This window comes from Clytia hemisphaerica, unplaced genomic scaffold (genome assembly GCF_902728285.1).
Source record: "Clytia hemisphaerica strain Z4C2 unplaced genomic scaffold, Clytia hemisphaerica genome assembly, whole genome shotgun sequence".
In the NCBI taxonomy this organism is placed as follows: domain Eukaryota; kingdom Metazoa; phylum Cnidaria; class Hydrozoa; order Leptothecata; family Clytiidae; genus Clytia; species Clytia hemisphaerica.
The window spans coordinates 575,399-602,048 of NW_027103562.1; the positions used below are offsets into that span (position 1 = coordinate 575,399).

At 36.7% G+C, this 26,650-nt stretch overlaps 2 protein-coding genes across 3 annotated transcripts in view; both read left to right on the top strand.

Moving 5' to 3' along the window:
• The window catches only part of LOC136800623 (dosage compensation protein dpy-30-like), a 154,427-nt gene that overhangs the window by 124,240 nt on the left and 3,537 nt on the right, over positions 1 to 26,650 (top strand). The gene's annotated exons all lie outside the window — the stretch shown is intronic.
• On the top strand, positions 286 to 24,948 carry LOC136800618 (apocarotenoid-15,15'-oxygenase-like). Its single transcript, XM_067057265.1, has 8 exons — positions 286 to 404; positions 16,993 to 17,232; positions 18,423 to 18,682; positions 19,600 to 19,737; positions 20,001 to 20,339; positions 20,655 to 20,823; positions 21,408 to 21,547; positions 22,986 to 24,948. Exons 2-8 carry the CDS (start codon positions 17,052 to 17,054, stop codon positions 23,292 to 23,294), a joined length of 1,536 nt encoding a protein of 511 aa, XP_066913366.1. The 5' UTR covers positions 286 to 404; positions 16,993 to 17,051; the 3' UTR covers positions 23,295 to 24,948.

Here is a 26,650-nt window from a genome sequence, read left to right on the forward strand (position 1 = left end):
CTCAGCAAAAATTCTAATGGCTTAGTTAAGAGTACTAAATAAAAACGGCGATTTTGCTTTTTCCTTGAAATTTTCACACCCACACAGTTTTTCTCTAGTGCTCGGAAGCGAAAGTATATACAGTAAGGAGCACTTTGACTAAACTGTAACGTATTTTCTGAAGAGTTTTAAGTCCCGTTCCAAATTTGACCGGCTAAAAACGCCGTACGTCCAGTCAAAGAGTTTGGTGCGTATCTAGACTCAAAAGCGTCATACGTTCAGCGGAGTAACCCTTATTACTTGTTCATTGTTGGTCAAGTACTTCATCACAAGACACCCAGATCAGCAGCACGAATTTTTTGATTTTTTGATGGTTATATTATACTTTATCTATCCTTGGTTAAACTTTTTGACTTTTTTATTTGGTGAGTAGATCTTTTTTGAGATTCTTCAATCTCCCAGACCAGATAACTGGCTATCTATTCTATCTGTCTATTGTCTACCGTGAGATTGGGTAACTTGCATCAGTCAGTTAGTCACACTAGGAAATCTAGCTTTCAGAAAAAACAACATCAGTCATCTACAGGATGTATTTGCACAACAAGGATGAGAGTTAACTTAATCAAGTTCCGGCAAAATTTCCGGGAAACCGCCATCCGGTGGTGCGCGGATCTAGGTGGGTTCCGCCTCCCCCGTAGATCTTTTTCTTGGGAAGTTGATCTTCAAATTAGTTTTCAAGGTTGGCTTGGCTCAAATTTTAGGCAATTTCTCAAAGTTTTTGAAAATGTTAATTTCATTAAAAAGCGCCGGGTTATTTTTTCATGAATCCCTTTAGAAGTTTTGCGGCGCATTTTTTTGCTTGAGAGTCAAGTAAACAATGGGCCATTCCAGTTTTTATTCGTTACCCCCCAATGGACGACAAGAGCAGCCGCCGGCAGATTTTTTTTAAATATCTGTTCTTTTTTTCCAGGAGAGTAAATTTAATGGATTAATCTAGGAGAGACTTTCCTCAAAACACCTAGGTAAAATCAAAAACACAACCAGATGCCACATTTTTTTCCAAGGAGCTTCATAATTTTCTTAAAAGGTCTCATTTTCTAGGAGCATTATAACTTTCTTAAAGAATAGCTGTTATATTCCAGGAGCATAATATTTCTAGAGAACAGATATACATTTTCCAGGAGTCCCCATTTTTTCCCAGAACAGATGATATAATCCAGGAGAGCCCAGGATACAGAACAGATAGTTTTTTCCAGGAGAAAGGGACCTCAAGAACAGATATTTCATAATTTCTAGCCGGTGGCTGCTCTTGGGACGACATGGAATTTCCGTAGCAAATTGCTTTCAAGAAAGTTCGGAATTTCCGTAACAAATTTACAAAATACCTATCAAAACCGTGGAATTCCGTTACTGTAACCTAAAAAAATCATGGAATTCCAATACTTTAATGCAAAATTAAGTAAAATTCATGGAATTCCGATACTTTCTCTTTAAAGTTTGCCTGGAATTCCGTGCCAAAATTTATTTCAAAAATTGATGTCATCCATTAGGGGGTAATTTTTTCTGGAATGGCCCAATACAGCGCTTTCGCAGCATTAATCTTTGATACGCATTTTGGCGGGACGCTAGTGTGACTAACTGTCAGTGGAGAGGCGAACATGAATAGCCCTCAAATGAAAGACCTGGCTGGTCATTAAAATGCAAAATAAATCAAAACAAAAATGGTAGAGTAGAGCTGTGAGCGGAGCTGCGTAGTTGTATTTTAATGACCAGCCAGGTCTTTCATTTGAGGGCTATGCATGTTAGCCTCCACTGATGCAAGTTACTCAATCTCACGGTATTCAATTGTACACTTGTCGAACCAACAAGACTCAAGTCAGGACCCTGCGACGCACCGGACTTAACGAACACCGGACACGCGAATGTCTGGTGTATTATGAGAATTTTTTTACCACCGGACCATCTCTACACTGGACTAAATAAAGGAAGTCGGTTGTCCGGTGTCGAAGAAGGATACTTTTTTCCACCGGACAATCAAAACATAAATGTCCGTGCGGCCAGAATTCCCCGTATGCAACACCGGACTGACGCCGGACTTATTGCGTCCGGTGTAGCGAAAGGATTTTCTGCCAACGAACAAATACACTGGACAGTCCGGTGTGTCGGTAGGATCCTCTCAAGTCAAGAGAGCGAAGTTAATCGAATAATGAATCATAATCAAATAACTTCCATCGTATCAATTTTAGCCCGGGGGTCCACTTAAAGCTTTCGGTTAGTGTAAAACGCATATCACAGGCCGCTGGTCACAGGTCGCAGGTCACAGGTCGCAGGTCACAGGTCAACAAAGTGCAGACCGGAAAAAAAATAAGATCATAACATATACATAACATAACATCAATACGGGTTACGACATAAGTTGGCGCCCCAAAATGGCATACCAAAATGGCACCGCAAATGGTATACCAAATGGCACACCAAATGGCACACCAAATGGCATAGCAAATTATGCCTGGCGGGCTTTCAAGGCGTTTATTAGGGGCGTTTTGGAGAAAAACCCTGTAACTATGTAACCCTGTAACCATGTAACCTTGTAACCATGTAGACAACCCTGGACATGGCCCGAGAATTCTTGGGCCAAAACTTTTATTGGAATTCGCGTAAAGCCCGAGTATGGCCCGAGCTGGCCCGAGAATTCGGGCCACACGCGGGCCACGCACGGGCCACACTCGGGCCAATTTTTGAAAACATGATTTAAACAGGCGTGTAATTTCAGGACTGAATTTTTTTAACATTTTCTTTGAGAAAAACTTGGTTTCTCTTAATTATATTAAATATATTTTGTATTTTCATATAAATATTAAATGTCTTATTTGGTATGAAAACATAACTATAAATATACTTAGGTTGGAAATATTTGCTAGTAAACTGGTCCTGGTTTTAAACTGAAGGCGTGTCCACGGGAAGCTCGCAAAGTTTTTTTGAGCGATATAAACAAAACAGACAAATCTTATTTTGTACTATTTTGTTTGACTGGACATGCTGAATCAATTTAACATTTAACATGGCCCGAATGACTCGGGTCATGTTCGAGCCAAAAGAATTGATAGGGTCTCGGCCCGAACATGGCCCGAAGAGGCCCGAGAATTCTCGCGCCATGTCGAGGGTCGTCCATGTAGCTGTGTAACCTTGTAACCGTGTAACCCTGTAACTGTGTAACCATGTAATCTTGTAACCCTGTAACCCTGTAACCTTGTAACTGGTAACCCTGTAACCATGTAACCTTTTAACCATGTAACTGTTGTAACCTTGCAACCCTGTAACCTTGTAACCATGTAACCCTGTAACTGTGTAACCCTGTAACCTATAACCATGTAACTGTGTAACCCTGTGACCATGTAACCGTGTAACCATGCAACCCTGTAACTGTGTAACCCTGTAACTGTGTAACCCTGTAACTATGTAACACTGTAACTGTGTAATCTTGTAACCGTGTAACCATGTAACTGTGTAACCATGTAATCTTGTAACTGTGTAACCCTGTAACCATGTAATCTTGTAACCCTGTAACCCTGTAACCTTGTAATTGTGTAACCCTGGAACCATGTAACCTTGTAACCATGTAACTGTGTAACCTTGTAACCCTGTAACCTTGTAACCATGTAACCCTGTAACTGTGTAACCCTGTAACCATGTAACCCTGTAACCCTGTATATATATTGTTCAAATATAAAAGTTAATCATCTATTTTCCAATTAAGTTAGGAAAATTATTAAAAAGAATGATTATGATCTTACACATAATATGGTCTTCTTTTTATTCTTTATCCCGTTCCCTTTTCTCGTGGTCTTTTCCTATTCAAAGCAGAATTTGAAACAATTTTTTTCGGCAAATGTTTGAATCAATATTTTCGAGAATAGACAGAGAATAGATAATTGGTATAATAATGATTGCGGGGAAATTGCGTTCACATTTGCTTAAAACTTTCAATTGATAACGGAAATTTCCTTAAATTCTAATGAGGCCCTTTAAGCGGTTTTCGTGATTGCGTGATCAAAGGTCGTGATTTGAAAGATTTTTGAGCTGTGAGGCGTGATTTTAGAACTTTTCAAAGGGATGCGTGATTATCCATTTTGTTGTTGATTTGTGTAATCGTGATTAAAGAAAACAATTTGCGCGATATCGTGATCAGACTTACCGCTGGTGGAGCCTTTATAATAGTACTTATTATATTTACAAAAAATTCTTTAGGAACACAAATTGTTTGAGGGTTTTAGAGTAGAACTTTACGGGGACGTCCTTAACCTGCTTTTTTGTCACTTTGGTTACCAAAGCCTTTTGTTCGTATAGCTTACGTTTTTATAAAAAAAATTTAACAGTCTCACTTTATTTGTTTTAATGTTAAAAACTACTTCACTAAACCTGCGGTAAATCTGGCGGATAGGGAAGTGAAATCGAGGGATCGAAGTTGCGGTTATATATGGCCCGAACATGGCCTGAGCAAATCTGTATCAATTGCAATTGTGGATCGTATATAATATGCATGTGTAATATTCTACACTTTTGTCTAAAAATTCGTTCCAACTATAAAGGGGCAAAATTATTTTAAAGGGAACCAGAGACCACCTTGATTTCAAAAGGATATTGTGCATAAAGTGGAGATTGTCATTGAATGATTTTAATTTCAGATGATGCACAATAAAAAATGCTGAAAAATGAGAGCTCTTACAAGTCTGTAGCACAAGCGAAACTAAAGTTATGGCATTTTAAAGCTCAAAAAGTGCCGTTTTTTCCATGAAACGGAGTGTCACCCAAAAATTTGCATTGTTAAAGTGGTTAATAAATTGACACTGACTGACAGTTATACATCAATATGCCTTCTTACCTGTCTTTAAAAATATAAATAAAAGTAATCACGGAAAAGGACGCAAAAAAAAAAGACATAAGTGTGAGAACAGAGTAATCAAACTCGTTAGAAAAAGTACCATTAGATGTCATAAAAAGTCAACCTGAATAAATGCAATCGAAATTCCAGAGAACTTCATAAATTTCCCCAAATAACATTACACTACTATGTCAAACTCTCATCACATAAATTTTACAATTACCTCACGCCACCGAAGAGGTTTATTTGGAAAGGGTAATGATATTTTATTGTTCGCTTCTTTTTTTTAAATTCGCCGGGTTGGAAAAGTATGAATTTCTTTGTACATATTTTACCTACCCCAAATATTTAGGAAGGCTGAGTTTTAAACAAATCGAAACAAACGATAAAAGTATCAAGGTCTGTTTTATTTACCCCCTGGTGACTTAACAAAAGAGACTTAACTCGATGTTACAATCCAATTATTGAAAGTTTGTCTCGGCCTTTTTATAATGAGCGAGACATACGTTCTCTGATTACGCAATTTTCATATTGACATTTTCGAGGCATTTTGATGTAACTGACTGATGATTATGCTATCAAAGTCATGATTTTTAGCCATAGCAGCGATAACACTTTGAGAGCTTTCTTTATTAAGGTCTGTAAGTTACACGCTATAAGTATTTGTGAATGACAGCTTTTTGTCGTGTCTCGTTTTGCTCAAGCGATTAGACATTGGGTTTGCAAACCAAGGTTGCTTGCATTTGATGGTTCAAGCCGGGGTCGGAGACCTGTTTCACCGGTACGGGCAAATTTCAGAAAATACTCAGAAAACAGTTAGAAACACTTGAGAAAGATAGAAAATCAGGATAGAAGATAGGATAAAAAAATAGGGGGAAAATAAGAGACGATGCATCCTGGAGTATGATATCTTTTGCCAACCGTCAGCCTGTGAAGGAGGCGCTCAAAATGGTGGCAATATATTATATTAACTAACCCGACCTCAACCTCGAACCTGACCCTTGAAAAAGGCTGACATCGACCCTCGGAAAAAAGCCGACCCTCGACCAAAATACAATAAAAAGCGGACCCCGGGTAAAAAAACAGTTTTTTTGGCAGTGTTTTAAAATGAGATTGAGATATCATAATATTAAGAAATGAGCAGACAAGCAGGGGGTGGGATACACGCCTTTTTTATAAGAATAATGAATTATGTCTTGAAACCTCTACCGTGAATATCAGATCACAGCTCGAATAAATACATAGCTGTCAACTCCCACACATGCCAACGTTTTCTCCCGCTGGAAAAAAATTCAGCCAAATCTCCCGCATTTTCAGGATTTTCTCCCGCATCTCCCGCATTTTCAAAAATTATCCGATTTCCTGAAAAAAAATTCAGATTTTGTAAAAGTGACATGGCAAAATTTCCTGAATTTGGAAAATTGGGACGCAAAATTCCCCGATTTCCCTGATTTATCGAAAAAAATTATGATAAAATCGGACTTTGCAGGGAAATTCCCTCGATTTCCTGATCTTTCCACTTTCGGAAAAATTGGATTACCGGGGAGAATTTTTCCGACTTGAAGCTCTCCTGCATTTTTGCTAGGTGAAGTTGACAGCTATGTAAATATAATTTTTTTTCTTTGAAAACTTGGCCTCTGATACTCAGGGTAGTCAACCTTGTCGCCCTCCCGGCCGTTTGTTTGCTTTTTAATGTTTTATTGTGAGTGGGAGATAATGTTATTTATTATTAATGATAATCTCTCATGCGTCAACGCAAAAGGTAAGTTAAGCCTGGGATATATGGATACAAGGCTGATTATACATGTTGGTCAATAATATGATCCCCTGGTGTGGGGAGGGCTTGTAAAGGAGAATGATCTCATCCCGTCGCCCTCATCCTCCCCCCCCCCAACGACTATTCTTAAAGTATTCTTTAAAGTGTTCTATTCTAATGATTAAAAAACTCTTATAAAAGTCGCTAAAGCGTTATTTTACCCAGGGTCGGCTTTTTATTGTGTTTTGGTCCAGGGTCGGCTTTTTTCCAAGGGTCGAGGGTCGGTCTTTTTCAAGGGTCAGGGTCGAGGTCGGGTTGATATAGACTGCCCAAATTTTAGCATATTTCAGCATATTTACGTAGTGAGTAAATATTCTCTTCGCCTCATATAAGTATACTGAAGTATAAAACAAAAGGCCATTATCTTGATTTTTTCTTTTTTTTAAACCTACTCTCTCTTATGACCCCGGGGGGGGGGTACTAGGGTTGGTGAATGAGGGGTATGTGCGGACGGGACCTCCGAAAACCGACCCTTAGAGAGACCAAATTTTAGTGAAAAAGTGACCCTTAGAGAGACTTTTTCGAAAAATTTTCTCTGATTTTCAAAAATTTCCTACCCTTAGTGAGACTTTTTTGTAATTTTTTCTCTCAAAATCAAAATTTTTTTCTAAAAATCGTGATTTTTCCCACCCTTAGAGAGACTGCTTTGAAATTTCCTGATTTTTGTAACCCTTAGAGAGACTTTGAAAGGTGAAAAACCTGACCCTTACCGTCCGCACATACCCAGCACCTATTTTTGCCTAAGTACCCCCCCCCCGGGCTTGTGACTCTTATTACTAGGTCACAGTGTGGATGTAAACCACACTGAAACGACCGCCTTCCATCACGCAATCGCGCATCACGCTCGCGAAAGAGCGCGCGCACATTATTAACGCTTACATGTCATGTACCAGATAAACATGTCATCTACCAGATAAACATGTCATCTCCAGTACATTTTAGATTATTCATTGAAAACAGATTACAATATAGTCATTTTTCATGTCTCGATTATTCAATTCCGAATATAAGACATTCAGGGGTAAAAAAGAGAAACACCTGGGTAATCTAGTTAAAAAAACGGAAAGGAAATGTTAGACAAAGTAATGAGCCAAGGCAAAAAGAGATTAGTGTACCACTATGAAAGAAACCGCCTCCGGCGGTCGATAAGAACTTTCCTTTTTCTTAAACATACTCCCTCTTATGACTCTTATTACTAGGTCACAGTGTAACACACTGAGGCGACCGCGGTCAAATCTTATGAAATTTATGAATTTGTATACCATTTACCGTTTAATATGAACAGTACATATAGAAAGGTTGGGTCTCCATGTAAGGCTACATTTAGGCGACCTATATTACATATGTTATATGTTACAGCTATATTATAGTTGTACTATAGAAAGTTTTATTGTAACAGTCGGGTCGAAAGACTATGGAGTATACTGTATTTTTTCCTTTAAAACTGTTTTATCTCCGTAATACTTTGCAAATACAGAAATATAAGGAAGATAATTACTTTTTCCGAGCGAGTGTTATTCAGAGACTTCAAAGATAGAGGAACGAGATTGTTGATTTCGTCAGCTTTCCGTGACTTTAGAGAACGGATTACCGCGCGCAAATATGCGAGATTTTTCACCATACAAAACGTCTCTGAATACACCGCTCCGCGGTCGATAAGACGATAAGAATACAGGTAAATGTCTAAAAAAAGCTCTGTAATATAAATAGGGGGTAAATCTACTGAATCTATCTCTATCCTATTGTATGATCTGCATCATATCAAATGGTGCCAAAATATTTCTTGGAAATTTGTTTGCGAAGCGTTGTTACTAAAAGTGGTAACGGTTGGTAACGATAGGTAACGATAGGTAACGACAAGTAACGGTAGGTAACGACAGGTAACGATGAAGTAACGGTCGGTAACGATGAAGTAACGCAAGTAACGAGGGGTAACGAAAAAGTAACGAAGTAACGATGGGGAAAAAGCTGAAAATGGTGGCCCTGATGTGTCGAACTATCAAAATTTGTAAATTTGTGCGCCAGAGCTAATGGTCCCGGTGATTTTGGGAGAACCAAACGACGCTGGTTAATCTATTCAAGAATTTGGGAAATCTGATGATTGTACAGCAGGATCTGACCGTTCTGGTGAATATAACTGTGGAGATAATAAATCAAATTGTTTTTATTGTAAATTGGTGTTTGTGAATAAATTGAAAGATTTGACGGCTTTGACGTGAATCAATGGTGTTGGTCAATGCAATGGTGAAAGAAATGGTGCTGGTCAATGTAATGATGGAATCAGTGACGATGGTCAATGCAGTGATGGAATCAATGGTGTTGGTCAATGCAGTGATGGAATCAATGGTGCTGGTCAATGAAATGATGGAATCAATGGTGCTGGTCAATACAATAATGGAATCAATGGTGCTGGTCAATACAATAATGCAATCAATGGTGCTGGTCAATACAATGATGGAATCAATGGTGTTGGTCAATGCAATGATGGAATCAATAGTGCTGGTCAATACATTGATGGAATCAATGGTGCTGGTCAATACAATGATGGAATCAATGGTGCTGGTCAATGCAGTGATGGAATCAATGGTGCTGGTCAATGCAATGATGGAATCAATGGTGCTGGTCAATACAATGATGGAATCAATGGTGTTGGTCAATGCAATGATGGAATCAATGGTGCTGGTCAATGAAATGATGGAATCAATGGTGCTGGTCAATACAATGATGGAATCAATGGTGCTGGTCAATGCAGTGATGGAATCAATGGTGCTGGTCAATGCAGTGATGGAATCAATGGTGCTGGTCAATGCAATGATGGAATCAATGGTGTTGGTCAATGCAATGATGGAATCAATGGTGCTGGTCGATGCAATGATGGAATCAATGGTGCAATCAATGGTGCTGGTCAATACAATGATGGAATCAATGGTGCTGGGCAATGAAATGATGGAATCAATGGTGCTGGTCAATGCAATGATGGAATCAATGGTGCTGGTCAATGTTATGATGGAATCAATGGTACTGGTCAATGCAGTGATGGAATCATTGGTTCTGGTGAATTAAATGGTGGAATCGATGGTGGTGTACTGGTGGATGCAATGATGCACTCATCAATGGTACTGTTGTGCAGGTGAATGCAAGTTAGAGATTGTGCATTTTTAGTAAGCATCATCTTTATAAGAAATCTATCGATAATTTTTTATTCAAGGGGTATTGACTTTCGTTGATGGGTTCTTTCAAAGCAAGTTAGGGATTGTGAAAAATGTGAGCACTTTTATTTTTCTTATAAGCATCATCTTTATAAGAATACAATCCATAACTTTTAATTCAATTGGTATTGACTTTAGGCGATTGGTTCATTCAAACCAACTTGTGGTTTGTGCCAAATGTGAGCATATTTATTTTTCTTATAAGCATCATCTTTATAAGAATACAATCAATAACTTTTGATTCAAGGGGTATTGACTTTCGGCGATTGGTTCATCCAAAGCAACTTGAGGTTTGTGCAAAATGTGAGCATGTTTATTTTTATCATAAGCATCATCTTTATAAGAATAGAATCAATAACATTTGATTCAAGGGATATTGACTTTCCGCGATTGGTTTATTCAAAGGAAGCTAGGGGTTGTGCAAAATGTGAGCATATTTATTTTTCTTATAAGCATAATCTTTATAAGAATACAATCCATAACTTTTGAAGGTTTCGAATTTTGGTGAATGGAATTTTGGACTTTTCATTTTAAAACGCATCTTATCCTCGATGTAATATTGTTTTGTTAAATTGATTTGCAGAATGGAATGCTAAAATTTTGCTGCAATGTCAATTGCACAAGAATCAATTAAGAAACGAGCAATCAGTGAATGGCAATCAAATTGTTAAGAGCTTAATCATAAGCTGATTAAATATTTCAATTTGGAAAAAAACGAAACCGAATAAAATTAAAATTAAAACACTATTCTTATGTGAAATCGTTGACTTTCTTTGAATGAACCAATCACCAAAATTCAAAACCTTCAAAGGTTATGGATTATAATCTTATGAAGATGATGATTATAAGAAAAATAGATATGCTCACATTTTGCTCAAACCCCAAATTGCTTTGAATGAACCAATCGCCGAAAGTCAATACCCCTTGAATCAAAAATTATTGATTGTATTCTTATATAGATGATGCTTATAAGAAAAATAAATATGCTCACATTTTGCATAAACCCCAAGTTGCTTTGAATGAACCAATCGCTGAAAGTCAATACCCCTTGAATTAAAAGTTATGGATTGGATTCTTATAAAGATGATGCTTATAAGAAAAATAAATATGCTCACATTTTGCACAAAACCCAAGTTGCTTTGAATGAACCAATCGCCTAAAGTCAATATCCAATGAATTAAAAGTTATGGATTGTATTCTTATAAAGATGATGCTTATAAGAAAAATAAAAGTGCTCACATTTTTCACAATCCCTAACTTGCTTTGAAAGAACCCATCACCGAAAGTCAATACCCCTTGAATAAAAAATTATCGATAGATTTCTTATAAAGATGATGCTTACAAAAAATGCACAATCTCTAACTTGCATTCACCTGCACAACAGTACCATTGATGAGTGCAGCATTGCATCCACCAGTACACCACCATCGATTCCACCATTTAATTCACCAGAACCAATGATTCCATCACTGCATTGACCAGTACCATTGATTCCATCATAACATTGAACAGCACCATTGATTCCATCATTGCATTGACCAGCACCATTAATTCCATCATTGTATTGACCAGCACCATTGATTCACCAAAGCCGTCAAATCTTTCAGTTTATTCACAAACACCAATTTACAATAAAAACAATTGGATTTATTATCTCCACAGTCATATTCACCAGAACGATCAGATACTGCTGTACAATCATCAGATTTCCCAAATTCTTGAATAAATTTACCCGAGTCGTTCGGTTCTCCCAAAATCACCGGAACCATTAGCTCTGGCGCACAAATTTACAAATTCTAATAGTTCGACACCTCAGGGCCACCATTTTCAGCTTTTTCCCCATCGTTACTTCGTTACTTTTTCGTTACCCCTCGCTACTTGCGTTACTTCATCGTTACCGACCGTTACTTCATCGTTACCTGTCGTTACCTACCGTTACTTGTCGTTACCTATCGTTACCTACCGTTACCACTTTTAGTAACAACGTTTGCGAAGCTTTTAATATTCAAAAACTGTGTCAATATTTTTATCAAAAATTTCATTTCGTCAATACTTTGACATGGTCAAATTGACACCTCTAAAACAGCTCTTTGTAGTATTTTCCTACTGATTTTGCTACATAAAATGAAGTCTACAAAGGTCATATTTTACGACCCTGTCAATAGTTTGGTTCAAAGGGTCATTTTGTCAATAAATGTCAAAGACATGTCAAAGGATTTTCAGCAAGTACCCAGTGAAACATAAGGCTCTACTTACATGTTTTTTTTATAAGCATGACGCTTATAAGCATATGAAGGCTCAGATTTGCAGATTTCCTAAGCATAACATAAGCATATACGCTAGCCTGAAATATTTTTCAAGTAGTCAATCTCTTTCTATTCAAAAAGGTTTGCAAGTGGTCAAGTAAAAAAAGACATTTCACGGCTAGCCACATTCCACTGCTCAAAAATTTAAATGCTTTTTGAATCGAATATTAACAAAATTTTAAAGATTTTATTAAAAATTTGGCTGGATGAATCAAAAGCATAATACACGTTTTTTTTTAATAAGGAACCTTAACTTTGCTCTGAGCCTGGAGTTCCTTACTTTTACAGAAATTTAAGCCTCAAAATTCCTTATCGAGTTCCTTATTTACATAGCTGCTAAGTTTGGATAACCATCTCTTACTGTTCCTTAAAAACTTGTTTTCTTATTCTCAGCCTGAGCAGTTCCTAAACAATTCCTTATTTTTTGGACAATTTTCAGCATACGCTTGCTTATAAAAAAAACATGTACTTTTTAGATCGATTGATTCTTATAAAAAAAACTGACATGAATAAGTAAGTGTGCGAAGGAAATATTTTTCTCTTCTACGAAGAAGTGCGTCTGTAAACTTTATAGAAAAGCGCGGGAAAAAGTCATAAACAAAATGAAAGAGAGAAAATATTTTGAAGTCTTCAAAGTACGATAAATGAAGAAGTTTTAACTTTTTTGCCACCAAAGTTTCAGATTTTGCTAATTTTAACATGCTGAATATTTTAAAGGTAATTTCGAGCCGTTTTGAGCTATTTTACAGTAGGTAGTAAGTAGTAGGTAGTAAGTATTAAGTAGTAGGTAGTAGGCGTTTTGTACTTGCCGAATTTCTTAGTAAGTGCACCAAGTTAAAAATGCTTGACATTGATTATTATCTTTTGTTCTTTATTTGTTTTTCGTGATTGACTGGTTATATCAAAGAAAGCATATCAGATATGTTTTATTTAGTTTTACCAATAATTTTTATGCTGGAATTTTAAACTGCTGCATTCCAATTTAGACCTTTAGAGCCTGTCGACCGCCCTCCTTGCAGAGCAGCGGACCGCCCAACCCCAACCGACATCAACAATCTTGTTGATCATGACCTGTGTGTAGTTTATTTGGAAAAGCCAGAATCCTCCTTCATCAATAACAAAGTTGGAGGGAGGTTCCCATATATTGTATCAGTATCTTGGGGACAAAGCTTTTATTTTTTGGTAATAGGACCATCTTTGCCTGATTCGCCAAAACTCTATTTTTAGAGGCTGACATGCATATTTCAGGTAGTGAAAGATCTAGTGCAGGTGTAATTTTCATTTGGTGTGTTGAGGCAAGCTTAGTGATTCTGGAAATAGCAAAAAGTTCACATATTGCTGTATAAATTGGACTAGATTGAGGGAAATTTGGCTCATGGCCACTCTCTTCTAATTGTTTGGTTCGTGACATTGCATGTTTACTTTATTTAGGCAGTGAAAGATCTTGAATAGGTGAAATTGTCATTCGATGTGAGGAGATAAACTTATTTATTCTAGTAGCAGCAAAGAATTCGCATTTTATTGCTATAAATTGAACTGTAATTGGGTTTGGGTTTAGAGCCACTCTAAATAAATTTTTAGTTCGCGTCCTGCTTTGTTTACATTTTTCAGTTGTGGAGCACTATGTAGAAATCGCACGGGAAATTTTTTAAGCATGTGTACTATTAGTTCGGGGCACTAGTAACTTTTTACCATCCCCAGACTCTTTCTAAATTTTACGAACGCGGTCAGGAGAAATTCCGAAATCCAAAGGTTCCAGGTGTTAAAATTTTCCCGACCTTCAGAGCTTTAGCGTGTCGGAAGAAAATTTCTACATCGAGTACCAGATAATTGTGCGACTAAAAGCTGAAAATAGCGGCTGGAATTATAACCAAAAAGAAAAATTCATAAATTACTTTTAAATACCTTGATGATTTTGGAAGAAGAAACAGAAAAGTTTAGAAGTATAAAATGATTCTTTCTTTGAAAAATCTCTAAAAAGTCCCACCTAAAGTTTTCTATTTCCACCACCCAAAAGTCCAACATTTCAAGATCCATCTGATAGCTTTAGGCCTAAAAATGTAACCCCCCCTTTGCAGGGGGTCACACTATGGTACTCGTTTATTTCCAGACTTTTTCGTAAGCAAAGAAAGTTGTTCAGCACGATAAATCACTTCCAACAGCATAAATAAAACAAAATAGTTCCGAGCAAAATGTCAAGCATATGGAAAAGATGATGTCATTTTGACACCTTCATTGCCTTTTACTCGTTTTGGGTACATTTTCAAAGACTCAGGGCCTATTTGTTTCACTTAAGAAATGCTGTAGATGCTATCTGATTTACCAAAAGTGCTAAAGTTCTGGACAGAAAAAATTGAAATGAGTGCACTTGTAGTAAATATAGCAAAAATAGTGATGAAACAAATAGGCCCTCAATAGTTTGAAATAAATGTCAATATTTTGGAAAATGATGACGTCATTTTGACACCTTCTGCTTTTTACCTCGCATTGAGTACATTTTTAGACTTTTATATAAGCAGAAAAGTTTTTCAGTATGAAAAATCCTTTTCAACGGTATATAATATGCCTATGTTCGAAGACATCAAAATTTCAAAAAATTTCAAAATCCGCCATTTTGAAATTCCATGAATATGGAAAATGTCCAATCAATGTGAGAAATGGGAAAAATCGGGGAAACATTGGAAAATCGGGAAAACTGCATATAATCGGTGGAAAAAAGGGGAAAATTCACGTATTCACACACAAGATAGCCCAGATTCACGTTTTCACGCAATCAAAAAGTGCATTTTCACGTTCACGCAAGTTTTTTCAATTCACCCATTTTTTTTTCAATTTTCACACATTCACTCAACCGAAAACGCCCATTCATGCAATCACGCAAACCGCTGGGGGCCCCTTCCAATAAGTGTTGCGTTCCCGAAAGAATTGCGATTTCATTTGTTTCCAGAAAAAATGTAGAGATTCCCTCATCAAAACCGCGGAAACATAAACTAAACGCAGGACATGGGTATCACCTCCACACGCATGAAAGAAAAATAGGAAGCACCAATCCAGTCGGAGTTAACTGTAAACTACTCCGAAGATAATGGCTTTATCATCTTTCTTTGAAGTAATTGATAATCCAATTTGTGTTGATGCGACCACCAATTTTCAATTCTCTAGTTATTTACAGATTTACCATAACGGTGGGCATTGATATCGTTATGAATGTGGGACTGGATTGTAGCCACGACACCATTTTCAGTGGTACTTCGATCGGTTTGTACAACCCTTGGAAGCACTTTGAATTCTTTAATCGCATTGATGAAAAAGTTAGCCGGGATATTTGGGTTGTTATTTGACTTGCAAACTTTGAGCCATAATTATGATCTTTCTGGAAAAACCATCCACACAACCATGAATGGGAAGTCCGTAGGGTTTCAACTTGTCGTAGCCATCTATATGCCACGCGTCATTAGGGCCATTAGATTAATAAACACGTCTTCTTAACTTTCCAGCCTTCCTCATTTCGGTGCCCTCAGGATCGATCTCTCTTAAGAGTCTATCATAGCGTCTCTAGGAGTTGTTATCCCATACGTAGTCCGTAATTTATTCCACATTCCTCGATAGCCAAGTTGTGAACCTGGCCCTTCAATCTCATTACTTATGATTTGCCGAAGTTGATCGTCGCTGACTTCACCACCAGCTTTACTTAGCCCTTAATCTCTCAATCTTCTTTTCAATGTGCATAGACTTATATTCAACGCATTATGAGCCAAAAACAATAAAATTGATTCGGATTGAAAGCCCCTTCTGAAATAGTACTCAATTATATCCCTTTCTGTTTCAAGAGTGTTGACGATAATGTTCCGCTTTTGTGTGCCACAATTGCATTGCCACAAAAGATGTCCCTAATCCCACATCTATGGCAAAACATCGTTAAAGAAAAGCTTGGCACGTGGACTTTTCACAAGTGGATAATAATAGGGTGATTCCCCCAGTGTAATGTTCGACGCTTTTTTGGAAGCTCGACAGTTTGAAAGGAAGCTCGACAGTTTGAAAGAAATCTCGACAGTTTGAAAGAAATCTCGACAGTTTGAAAGAAATCTCGACAGTTTGAAAGAATTCTCGACAGTTTGAAAGAAATCTCGACAGTTTGAAAGAATTCTCGACAGTTTGAAAGAATTCTCGACAGTTTGAAAGAAATCTCGACAACTTGAACGAAATCTCGACAGGCTTCCATACTCATCAAGGTGATGCAGGAGATAGAATGAGATATATGACAAAGTGACATAGTGATTATGATTAATAGCTCTTTTCCTGTTAAAGGAGCTGTTTAAAGCAAAATGTGATTAGTACTTTTTAATACGTGTTATTTGTATATAACATATATATGTAACATGCATATAACATTGAAAGATAATCTTTATTACTTGTGTGATATGAAAACCTGCAACCCTGGGGGGTTTCCACCATGCAAACTCGTTTCTTAAAAACAGCGCTAAGATAATATTCCTGCCAGTTCGTGCAACCTTAAATTTTTGCGCGAACTATCCCAGCTGGCACACAACGTTGTTTCAACGTTTTTCTAACGTTCACAACGTCCATATAACGTTAGATGAACGTTGAAACAACGTTGTGTGCCAGCTGGGATGAACAATGATCTACAAAAGGGTTAATCAGATACTTTTCTCTCTAAATTCATGATGTCTACAGTCTATCTATGAATATGAGGAATTTATTTGTTTTCTCTTTCGGATTTTTCTCATTGGTTGATGAAGGAGAATCGGCGAGGTCGTAATTTAAAAACTTTTATTTTAGGAAATTGAATAAACGAAACCAAGAAACTTTCAACTTTTAATAATCTTGTTTTGAAAATAATGACAACCAGTGAGTCAATAAATCCAAACATCATCAAAAAGGGATGGCAAAATCAAGAGGAATATTCCTATTGGGTTCCTGAATGTGATATCGAGGGTGTTGTTCCTTCTGACCTTCATGGAACATTCATTAGGAACGGACCAGGATTGAATGAGGTGTATGGTAAAAAACTTAAACATGGTAAGTTCACTTTTTAAAAGCCTTTTCACGATTAATGCCAAACATACATTATGCAATGGGAAAACATCGTATCCTCAACGATTTAGGTCCCCCTTAGAAATTTAAAATTTGTTAGTGTGGAGATGGGAACACATCCACCTTGTACAAAGACCTGTTGCTATTTAATAAGTTAAAATGACAGTCACAAATAAAAATAAAAATTTATGAATTCGAACAAAGGTGAAAAACTGGAATGAAAAATCGTCTGCAATATTCAATTTGAAAATTACTGGCAACCAATTCCCAGAGTTGATAAAATGGAAATTATTTCAACTAGGTACTCCCAATGAATTGCTAACCCTGACCAAATGGCTAACCCTAACCAAATGGCTAACCCCGTCAAATGGCTAGATTTTAGCTCCCTTCTAACTAGTGGGCCTAGGTCTCCTTTTGAAATCTGGAGGGCTGAATAAACCATGAATATCCTGATAGTCCAGTAGAGTCGACCTATAAAAAATGTTTATAAAAGGTTTCTATATACCGTTGGAAAGATAATTTTATCAGCTTTCGAATGTGGGGTAGAGTCAAAAAAGTTATGGACAAAAGAGTGACAGGTGGTAAAAATCAAAATACCGACAATGAGTTTCTAAGGATTTTCGAAAATCTTCCATTATTGTAAGTCGGGATTGAAACAAGGTACAGCCTTCAAATTTTGTAGAAAGCTTCTATAAAATATGATACTAAAGACTTAGGAAATCCAAAAAATGTCAAAATTGACGTTGACGTCATCAAAAATGACAAAAATTGATCAAAATGATCAAAAATTACAATTTTTATAATATGTACATTTTTGGGTGATTCACTTAAAACAAGCTCTATACTGTATAATTGAATTTTGAAAATATTATTTTTTAATGTAGCTTTCTATTTCAAACAATCTAATTCGAATACTTGTTGAAATTAGATCATTGAACTCTCAATCAAAACTTGAGAGATGGAATAATTTTGGTCGATTATGAAATTTAACAGTCAATCTTGTAATTATGAGCAATGCTTGTTATTATTTTTCTAATAATATTGCGATTGACTGTTGATTGTGAATTCGGCCATCAAAATCTACTAATCTAATGACTATTGATTCGATAGATGATTCCGTTCGATTGACATGGCCTGCTTATATACATACTGTTTTATCTCAATCTTTCTTGTAGCTATTGATGGGGATGGGATGGTCTGTAAAGTCAGTATCGTGGATGGGAAAGTGCATTTCTGTTCCAAATTTGTCAAATCAAAACACAGAAGAAAAGAGCAGGAAGAGCGGAAATTCATTTATCCTGGACAAATGGGAACACGCAATGAAAGCAAAATCAAAGACACCATTGGAGCCATTTCTTCTCTTGCTACTGGCAACCCAAGTGCCATCATCTTTCGTAATCCATCTAATACAAATGCTTTTTATTGGGGTCGAAAGGTAGAAAGTTTTTATCTTTTTCTAATCATTTTGGATTTATTGTATGTGTTAGCTCATTTTTTTGTAATTATAAAATTCAATCCCTTTTTGAAGAACTTGTGAAATGTGTGAAACGTTATTTGAAATGTCACTAGTATTGGGCTTTTCCAGATATAGTCCGTCCCCCCCTGTTGAGGATATCGGATATCCAGGTGGTTAACGATTTTTGTTCAAAAGTGGATATCCAGGGGGTTAAATATCTACAAGGGAGCGGATATCCAGGGGGTAAAGTGTCTTTTCAAGTAAAAAATACGATATCCAGGGGTAAGCATCTTTTTATGAGTGGATATCCTTTACTAATAAAGTAGGTTATCCAGGGGGTTTGACACTTCGAAAAGTCAATATCCTCAAGAGTGGGGGTAAATAGTTTTTCTGGAAAAGCCCATTACAACAGTTCAAGTTCAATCCTTAAAATTGTATTTTGAAACACCCCTGTGCCCAGATCAATTCACATACCCGTTTGAGCTATAAATTAAAAAAAAGAATTGGAAATATGGGCCAACAGAAAGTGTGTTTGTGTTGAAAAATCGATTCTCTGAGCTTTCCAATTCTAAACTATAGTTTGTGAGGTCTGAGTTTTGATAATAAGTAATGCTTTAGTGAGTAATTAAGTCTGTGACTGCTTCGATAGCTATCTACCCGAAGGTAGGGGAGGGCGTCACTCTTTCTCCCTGGATTTCTCCACTTACCCTTGATCCTTCTCTTAATTGCTGAGCATCAAGCAGAGAGGCATTAAGTACCATTTTGAGGATCTTTGGTATGACCCGGCTGGGGTTTGAACCCACAATCTTACTAACCGTAGCCGGATGCTCTACCACTGCACTACGGTCGCTATGCTTTAAATGATTTATATTTTCTACCAATTCTTACCAACTTAGATCTTGGCACTGTACGAAACTCACTTGCCACACTCTTTGGATCCATACACTTTGGAAACTTTGGGATTGGATAACCTTGGTGGAAATTTGAAACTTGGGAATTGTGCTGTTCATTTTCGTATTGATCCTCATACTAAGGTAAGTTTTAAAAATTTTCATCGGCTAAAAACGACATCTTTAGTTTCCAGAACGACTCTGATTCATGTGCTCACAGCTGCCTATTAGTCCCTCCGTCTCCCCGCATACCACCACGACCCTAATTTAGAGAAGAGGTATTTCAGTACACACAATTTCACAGATTCAAAAATGATATTAAAAATCAATGAAACTGAAAAAAAACTGAACCCCCAAGGCAACGTAGTTGTGTGAATTATAAATTTTTATTTCCTCTTATTTTTCAGAGGCTCGTATTATTTTCCCTTCGTCCTGGTTTACAAAAGTTGCCAAGTCTCGTTATTTACGAGTTCGATGAAAAATGGAATCTCACGAAAGAGATGAAGTTACACATCCCGTTCCTGAATTACGCGCACGACTTCTTATTATTTCCTGACTACTATTTATTCCATATCACGCCCTTCACACACGTCTCAATGTGGGGCGCCATGAAAATTTTGGGCGGTTGGGAATCTCCAGGAGAATCGATGAGACACTATCCCTCATTACCATCGCAATTTGTGGTTATACCCAGAAATGCGAAATCTGAAAGTGACGTCATGAAAATTGATACATGCCGTTATCATGTAAGGTTTCGAGTTCTTTTTAAACTTCTTTATTTAATAGTGGATGTACATTCTGTACCAAAGAAAAATGGTTTACTCGTAAACATTTAGAAGCTCAAATTTTTTTTCTTTGGTATGGCTAGTTTTGGCATATCTGAACATGTAAAACCTATCTAATTCCAAGTTATATCCAATCTTTTCTTTTTCATTATAAGTTCACTTCACTTTATACTACATTTAAAATACAACTATTATTGAAATTTGAACAGGGGTCTCATCAGTTGTTTTAACTTCTTGAATCTAGTTCTTCATCAACTCAATATATCTTTGTCTCAGATATTTCACTACGGCACGTGCCAGCAGCTCTCAAAGACAAAACTTAGCTTCAACACAATATGTATGGATGAAAAGTTTAATATGAATTTTACGAATTACTGGTTGTCAAACATGGATATCAGCCCCGGTTATCCGTTCCAGTTCGAGTTAGATCTGGAAACGCTGAAAGGTATCATAATTCGGATGTCGATGTCACTCAATACACAGTATAAGATTTACGAACAGGGCTATTTTTTCCGGAACTCGGACGTGTTTTTAATGTGTATACGTTGAAGTCTCTTTAACTCGAACCTCTACAAGTCCCTTCAGTAAACAATGCCTTATAAATCTTACTCCATAACTCAATATTTCCTTAAATCGAACAATTTTGTGCAGGCTCGAGTTATAGAGACTCCATTGTATTTAATTTTACTGGTCACTGTGACTATCAAAGTAGCCTTCTTTTCGGAGATGCCTTGGAGTTTTTACAAGATACTTCACTGATTGGTCATTTAAAGTGATAGAGATGACATGTTCTTTAGAAAAATTAATAAGATTATTTTATTACATCTTAACGACCAACCAAATCAAATAAGAGCTTGTAAAAACTCCAGCTTGTCCCTCTTTTCGGAGTCTCAAAAATGATATCGCAATAATGATGACATTGCAGCGAACAAAGGGACTTGGTACGAGTTTTGGATTTGGACAAATAAATTTTAAAAAGTCGACCAATTCATTCCTTTTCAAAATTAAACCCCTTTTTTTGTTCTACAGGTACACACAAAAGAATTGATACTTGTTGTGCGGAATTTCCGACGTCGCATCCATACAGAAACGGAATGAAAGGCACTCGATATATCTATCTCATGGCTTCTGATCGAAAAGAACATCTCCCTTTCAGAGACGTAGTCAAGGTTAGATATAATTCCTATGAATTTAATTATCAAAAAAAATCACTATCTTCTCAAAATAAGGTGTTGTTTATCTATTCGCACTTTTGACGGCGGAATGACTGAAGCGATTTGGGTTAGCCCGTATTTCTGACCTGGAAAGTAGATGACGTAAATATTGCTTGTTTTCCGTCGCAGAAAAATGCACATAAGCCCGCCGCTAATATCTAAACAAGTGCAGGCGCATTTTTTTATTTTTTCGGTGATTTAGTAGGTTCTGATTTCTACACTAATTGCTGGGTTCTTGATGTACGATAAAAGAGGTACAACGACATGTCCAGATAGTAAACACTGTTTGGTATGTTTAGAAAAGTCAAAGTCAAACTGAAAACAAAAAGATCACTCGTTAGCATTCTTCTGGCGGGCATTAAAAGTGTGTAAAAAATAAGTATAATTATTTCATACCTCGTACAATATTTGATATTCGCCATTTTCAACAACGTGTGCCATATGTATACTCTTGGGTACCTAATAGCCGTCCCCCCCCCCCCGCTAATTAATTTTTCGAAAATTTTCCACCCAGGACATTCTTATTCCAACCCCCCGGCTTATTAATTTTTGGGAAAATGTTTTTGAAAGTTCCCTTTTTTTGTCTTAATTCTGCTGTATTAGCCTCCTTTTCAAACATTTTCCACCCAGGACATTTTTATTCCAACCCCCCCCCCCCGCTTATTAAATTTTGATATTTTTTCCAACCCCTGCTTATTCCAACCCCCCCCCCCCGGCTATTAGGTACCCGAGAGTAATATTATAACTTTTTGATTAACTTTTTGAATTATTAGGAGCAGCTTTCATAGCTTGTTTGGTGACATTGGATATTTGTCACGATAGCTCTCGTGTCTCGTAAAATTTGATTTAATGAAAAGGGGTAGTACAATATTAAAGACACCTTTTATCAAGGGAAACAAACTACATAGATGTATTACAGGTTTTTTCGCTTGCTCATACTTGAACGATAGTCAGCATGTAAAGTCTAAAAGAATTCAGTTTGACATGGTTTATGTATACCTTTGACACTCTTTAATTCGATCTTTCAATGTGAAAAGAGCGTAAGCTGTAGTATGGTCTTCATTGAAAGCTTACAAACTGGGATTTGAAAACTTAAATCTTTACAAAACATGTATTTCAATTAATGATAATAGAAGGTTTTCGACGTTTACGAGGCATAGAATATGCCTGAAACAAAAAAAAAAAATTCGATTTTTCGATTCGAACCGAACCGAACCGAATGAATTGTGGGTCTTTCAGTGGACATCTTTATCATTTTCGGGCCCTTTTAGGTAGTTTTTTTCAGCACTTTATAGAGACTCTTGTAAAAAGATACCTTAACTATCGGGATGAGCTGGAGTTTTTACAAGATACTTCATGAAAAACGTATAAATCACTAAATTGTTCTTTCCAGATCGATACAGCGACGTCTAAGAAAACAGTTTGGTATTCAGATGGAATCATCGGTGAACCTTGTTTTATTCCCAAGTACGGTTACCAGTCAACTTACAAGGGCGACGAAGACGAAGGTTACGTCATTGTACAACTCTACCATTTCCAAACACACAAAACACATTTCTGCATACTGGACGCTAAACACGTGGAAAGGGGACCAATAGCTCGAATCAAACTTCAACATCATGTACCGTATGGTTTTCACGGCTCTTTTACACCGGAGGTATTTCTCTTTGAACGATTACCGACTTTGAAAGCTAAACTGTAGTTTTTAAACATGAACTGAACTGGATGGAGGTATCAACTCTTTATAAAATCTTTTTTTTTTTTTTTGAGTGATTGCTATATTGATTTGATTACGTTGTTTCAACCTTCATATAACATTAATTGCGAGTCTGACTTGTTGATATACGGTAGAGCTATCTATCAAAAATGAATTCAGAATTTTAGAATTCTTCTGATATTTGGGCAATCTTCAGTCAGATTTTATTAAAATTAGATTGCCGTTGTCTAGTCTTTTGTGGAAGCCTAAGCAAAGTTCCTACTCTGGGCCTGAGATTTTCTAGGAAAATTTCCTAAGAATTAGTCAGTACAAGACTCGGATTGTCTAAAATTTAATAACCGGGGTGACAGTAGACCTTTTCATAAATTACGTAACGAACATCACTTGCCTCGTTTTGAAATTATTGTCATGGTGATTAACTCCCAGCGAATTTTATCAAAACTATACTTCCTATTCATAAAAGAATCATTTGATGTCTCAAGGGACATAATCACCATGGTTATTGTTTGGATACGGGGTAAGTGATGTTCGTCACGTAATTTATGAAAAGGTCTATTGCCTAGGCTGCACACATCCCTTCTGATATGTTTTGATTTATGTCAAAATCAATTCTAGTGATTCGCGCAGCCCTAACAAGTGCCGTGTATTTGTAAATCGGACCCCTAAATACCTCAAAGTTACCTTTACCTATATATACCTACACATACTGAAACCAGACTATTTAGAGCACAATAAGGGCTCTTCTTTCAACGGTTGGAAATATTTTTCGAAAGTTAGTAAACGGGGGGATCCTAATAGGGTCCAGTGAGGTTTGGAAAAAATCGTCAAAATATAACAAGTGGGGAGGCTGTTAATTAGGCACCTTCAATTTTTAAGCCACGTCATCTAAATCAGTCTGCAGCTATTATTTAACGTCCTTCCGCAGCTCAACAATTGAAAATGACAATTATTCTAATTTCCAATAGGATTCATCTATGTCCGTAAAAAAGGGGTCTATTTTTAAGGTGGAAATTTTACCTGCTTTTTCACAGCACTGTTTTGATTTTACAGTATTTTATTGATAATTTTTGTAATATATTTTAATTTCACTTTTAAAAGTATAACTTTTTTCTTTCCGCGAATTTTGAATTCTTGTAGATAGATTTGTTTTTGATTAATTTAACTTTCACTGTAACTAACCCCTAAGTCTATAACGTATATACTATGCCCGGGGGGGCACTGGGTTTGCGGACTGACGGTATGTGCGGGCCAAAAATTGGCTTTTAAAATTGCACCCTTACAGTGCAGCAAAAATCAGTGAAAATCATACCCTTAGAGTGCATTTTCCCCCAAACTTTCGATCCCTTTCGTGCAAAAAATGGTCAAAATTCTAGCATTTTTGGTCAAAATATCTAGATTTTTCAAGAATTTTCTGAAATTTCTACCCTTACAGTGCATCTCTAGTTTTTCCGACCCTTACAGTGCATTTTAAACATATTGGAAAAGGTACCCTTAGGACCCGCACATACCCGTCGGTCCTTTTGCCCAGCTGCCCCCCCCCCGGGATACTATGTGTAGTATTTCTAGATTTTAGATTATTTTTAGTATAAATAGGTAATTCGGATTAGAAAGAATTCTTAAAATATTATATTATGTGCAATTCTTTGAATCTTCTTTTGTGTTCCTTTAAAATACTTGTTCCTTGAGAAAGTGCTGGGTTTTGGTTTCACAATGTTTGACTTTGCTATAAAGATTTTGCTATTTTCCCTATTTTATTCAATTTTTTTGGATTACGAAATCAGAAGGGGAGACAAAAGAAAACCCTTTTTAATGTTTGGTTGCTAATGAAACGTGATAAAGTGCAAAGAAACTTTTGTGATGGGGTTCTTGTTGCTAAAACAAAAACAACTTCAAAATTACGTTTGGTTGGTATGGTATAAAAAAGTAACATTTTCATCCAAACTTCTTTTTCGAATTTTAGAGATTTTTTCGTATTCTGGTATCTGTAAGACTGTAGAAAATCTTCTTCCTTTTAACAAAAGAGAGGATGTCTAGTTGAAGATGGAGGGTTTTGCCCAGGTTTACCAACATCAAGTTTGATTGATAGATTGTAACTCAGTTTGAAAAGTCTAGTAAGTTTGGGCTAAAGGCATTAGTCAACAAATAATAAACTCCCACAACTAAACTACAAATTCTCGGCTCAGATGGCAAAGTCTCAGGCTTCCCCGGTGAATAGTCAGGGCTCGTATTATTGTTATTATTATTCACAAATCACAAGAAGTTAGAACGGGAGTGGCGGATTCTGGATTTAGAGGTTTCAGAAAATGTAGCTCTGGTACTACTGAAATGAACATATCTAATATAGTTTGAGGGTTGATAATTTGTATGCTGTGTATCCCTCATCCAAGGACCAGCTCCAGGGTAAATAAGAAAAAAAGGAATCGTAATTCACCGCCCCTTGCGTTCCAACCTACTTTTTCAACCGAAATTACGGGATGGGCGGAAACTGGGTGTATGGTTTGTATAATCGAGGCAATCGGACTCTTTTCAAACAGCCTCGATCACCATCATTAGCTCTTCTCGTGTCCTGTTGATAGGGTGAGCAGCAAAGAAAAAGCACTTTAAAATTGACAGGGATTTTGAAATTTACTTGCTGCCACAATGTCTGGTGAAACCATAAAATGGAGCAGTGATCCAGCAAAGATCGAAGCATTAGGAGAGACCAAAGTTCGTAATGTTGGATCATGGGTTGGCAAAAATATGACCCCAGCTTCTTTGGCTCAAAGATACATGCACTGGACTGGACGATGGTCTCAAAGATTCTTGCACATCCCTAAAGTTGGAATGAAGCCCTTCTGGATTATGGCATTTGCAGTTATGGCCCAACAATATGCAATCAGATACAACTTTTCTCCAATCCTCAAGAAACACAAATGGCGTAAATATCATTAATTTATAACATATCTTTTTACTTATGAACACTCCAGAATTTTACCAGCAGAATTGTGTAAATTTTTGTTTTTGGTTGAAATTAAAAAATAACAATTTTTTCCATGTTGTTAATAACTAACTACAGCTCATGTTCTTGTTCGTGTTGCTACCAGCTTTATGTTCTAGATATAAAAGATTAATTTTTGATGGATTTCTGATTTCTTCACATATTTACTACTTCTGCCTGTTACTCAGTTTGGCAAGTTGCGTAGAATGACAGCCTGCACACAAAATTTTGCAACATTGCAGTTCTTCGCAATGCTTCCACGTGATGAATAACAGGTGCGCTGCTATTTTACCCAATGCTTCCAATCGAAGTCTATGATTGAAAATTAAGAATACCTTTTATAAGCATTTTTCTTTAAAAATCA

Coding starts and splice junctions, on each gene's coding strand:
- LOC136800618 (XM_067057265.1), top strand. CDS start 17,052: ATGACAACCAGTGAGTCAATAAATCCAAACATCATCAAAAAGGGATGG. Junction 19,738..20,000: donor GTATTGATCCTCATACTAAG/GTAAGTTTTAAA, acceptor CTTATTTTTCAG/AGGCTCGTATTATTTTCCCT. Junction 20,340..20,654: donor TTGATACATGCCGTTATCAT/GTAAGGTTTCGA, acceptor TCTTTGTCTCAG/ATATTTCACTACGGCACGTG.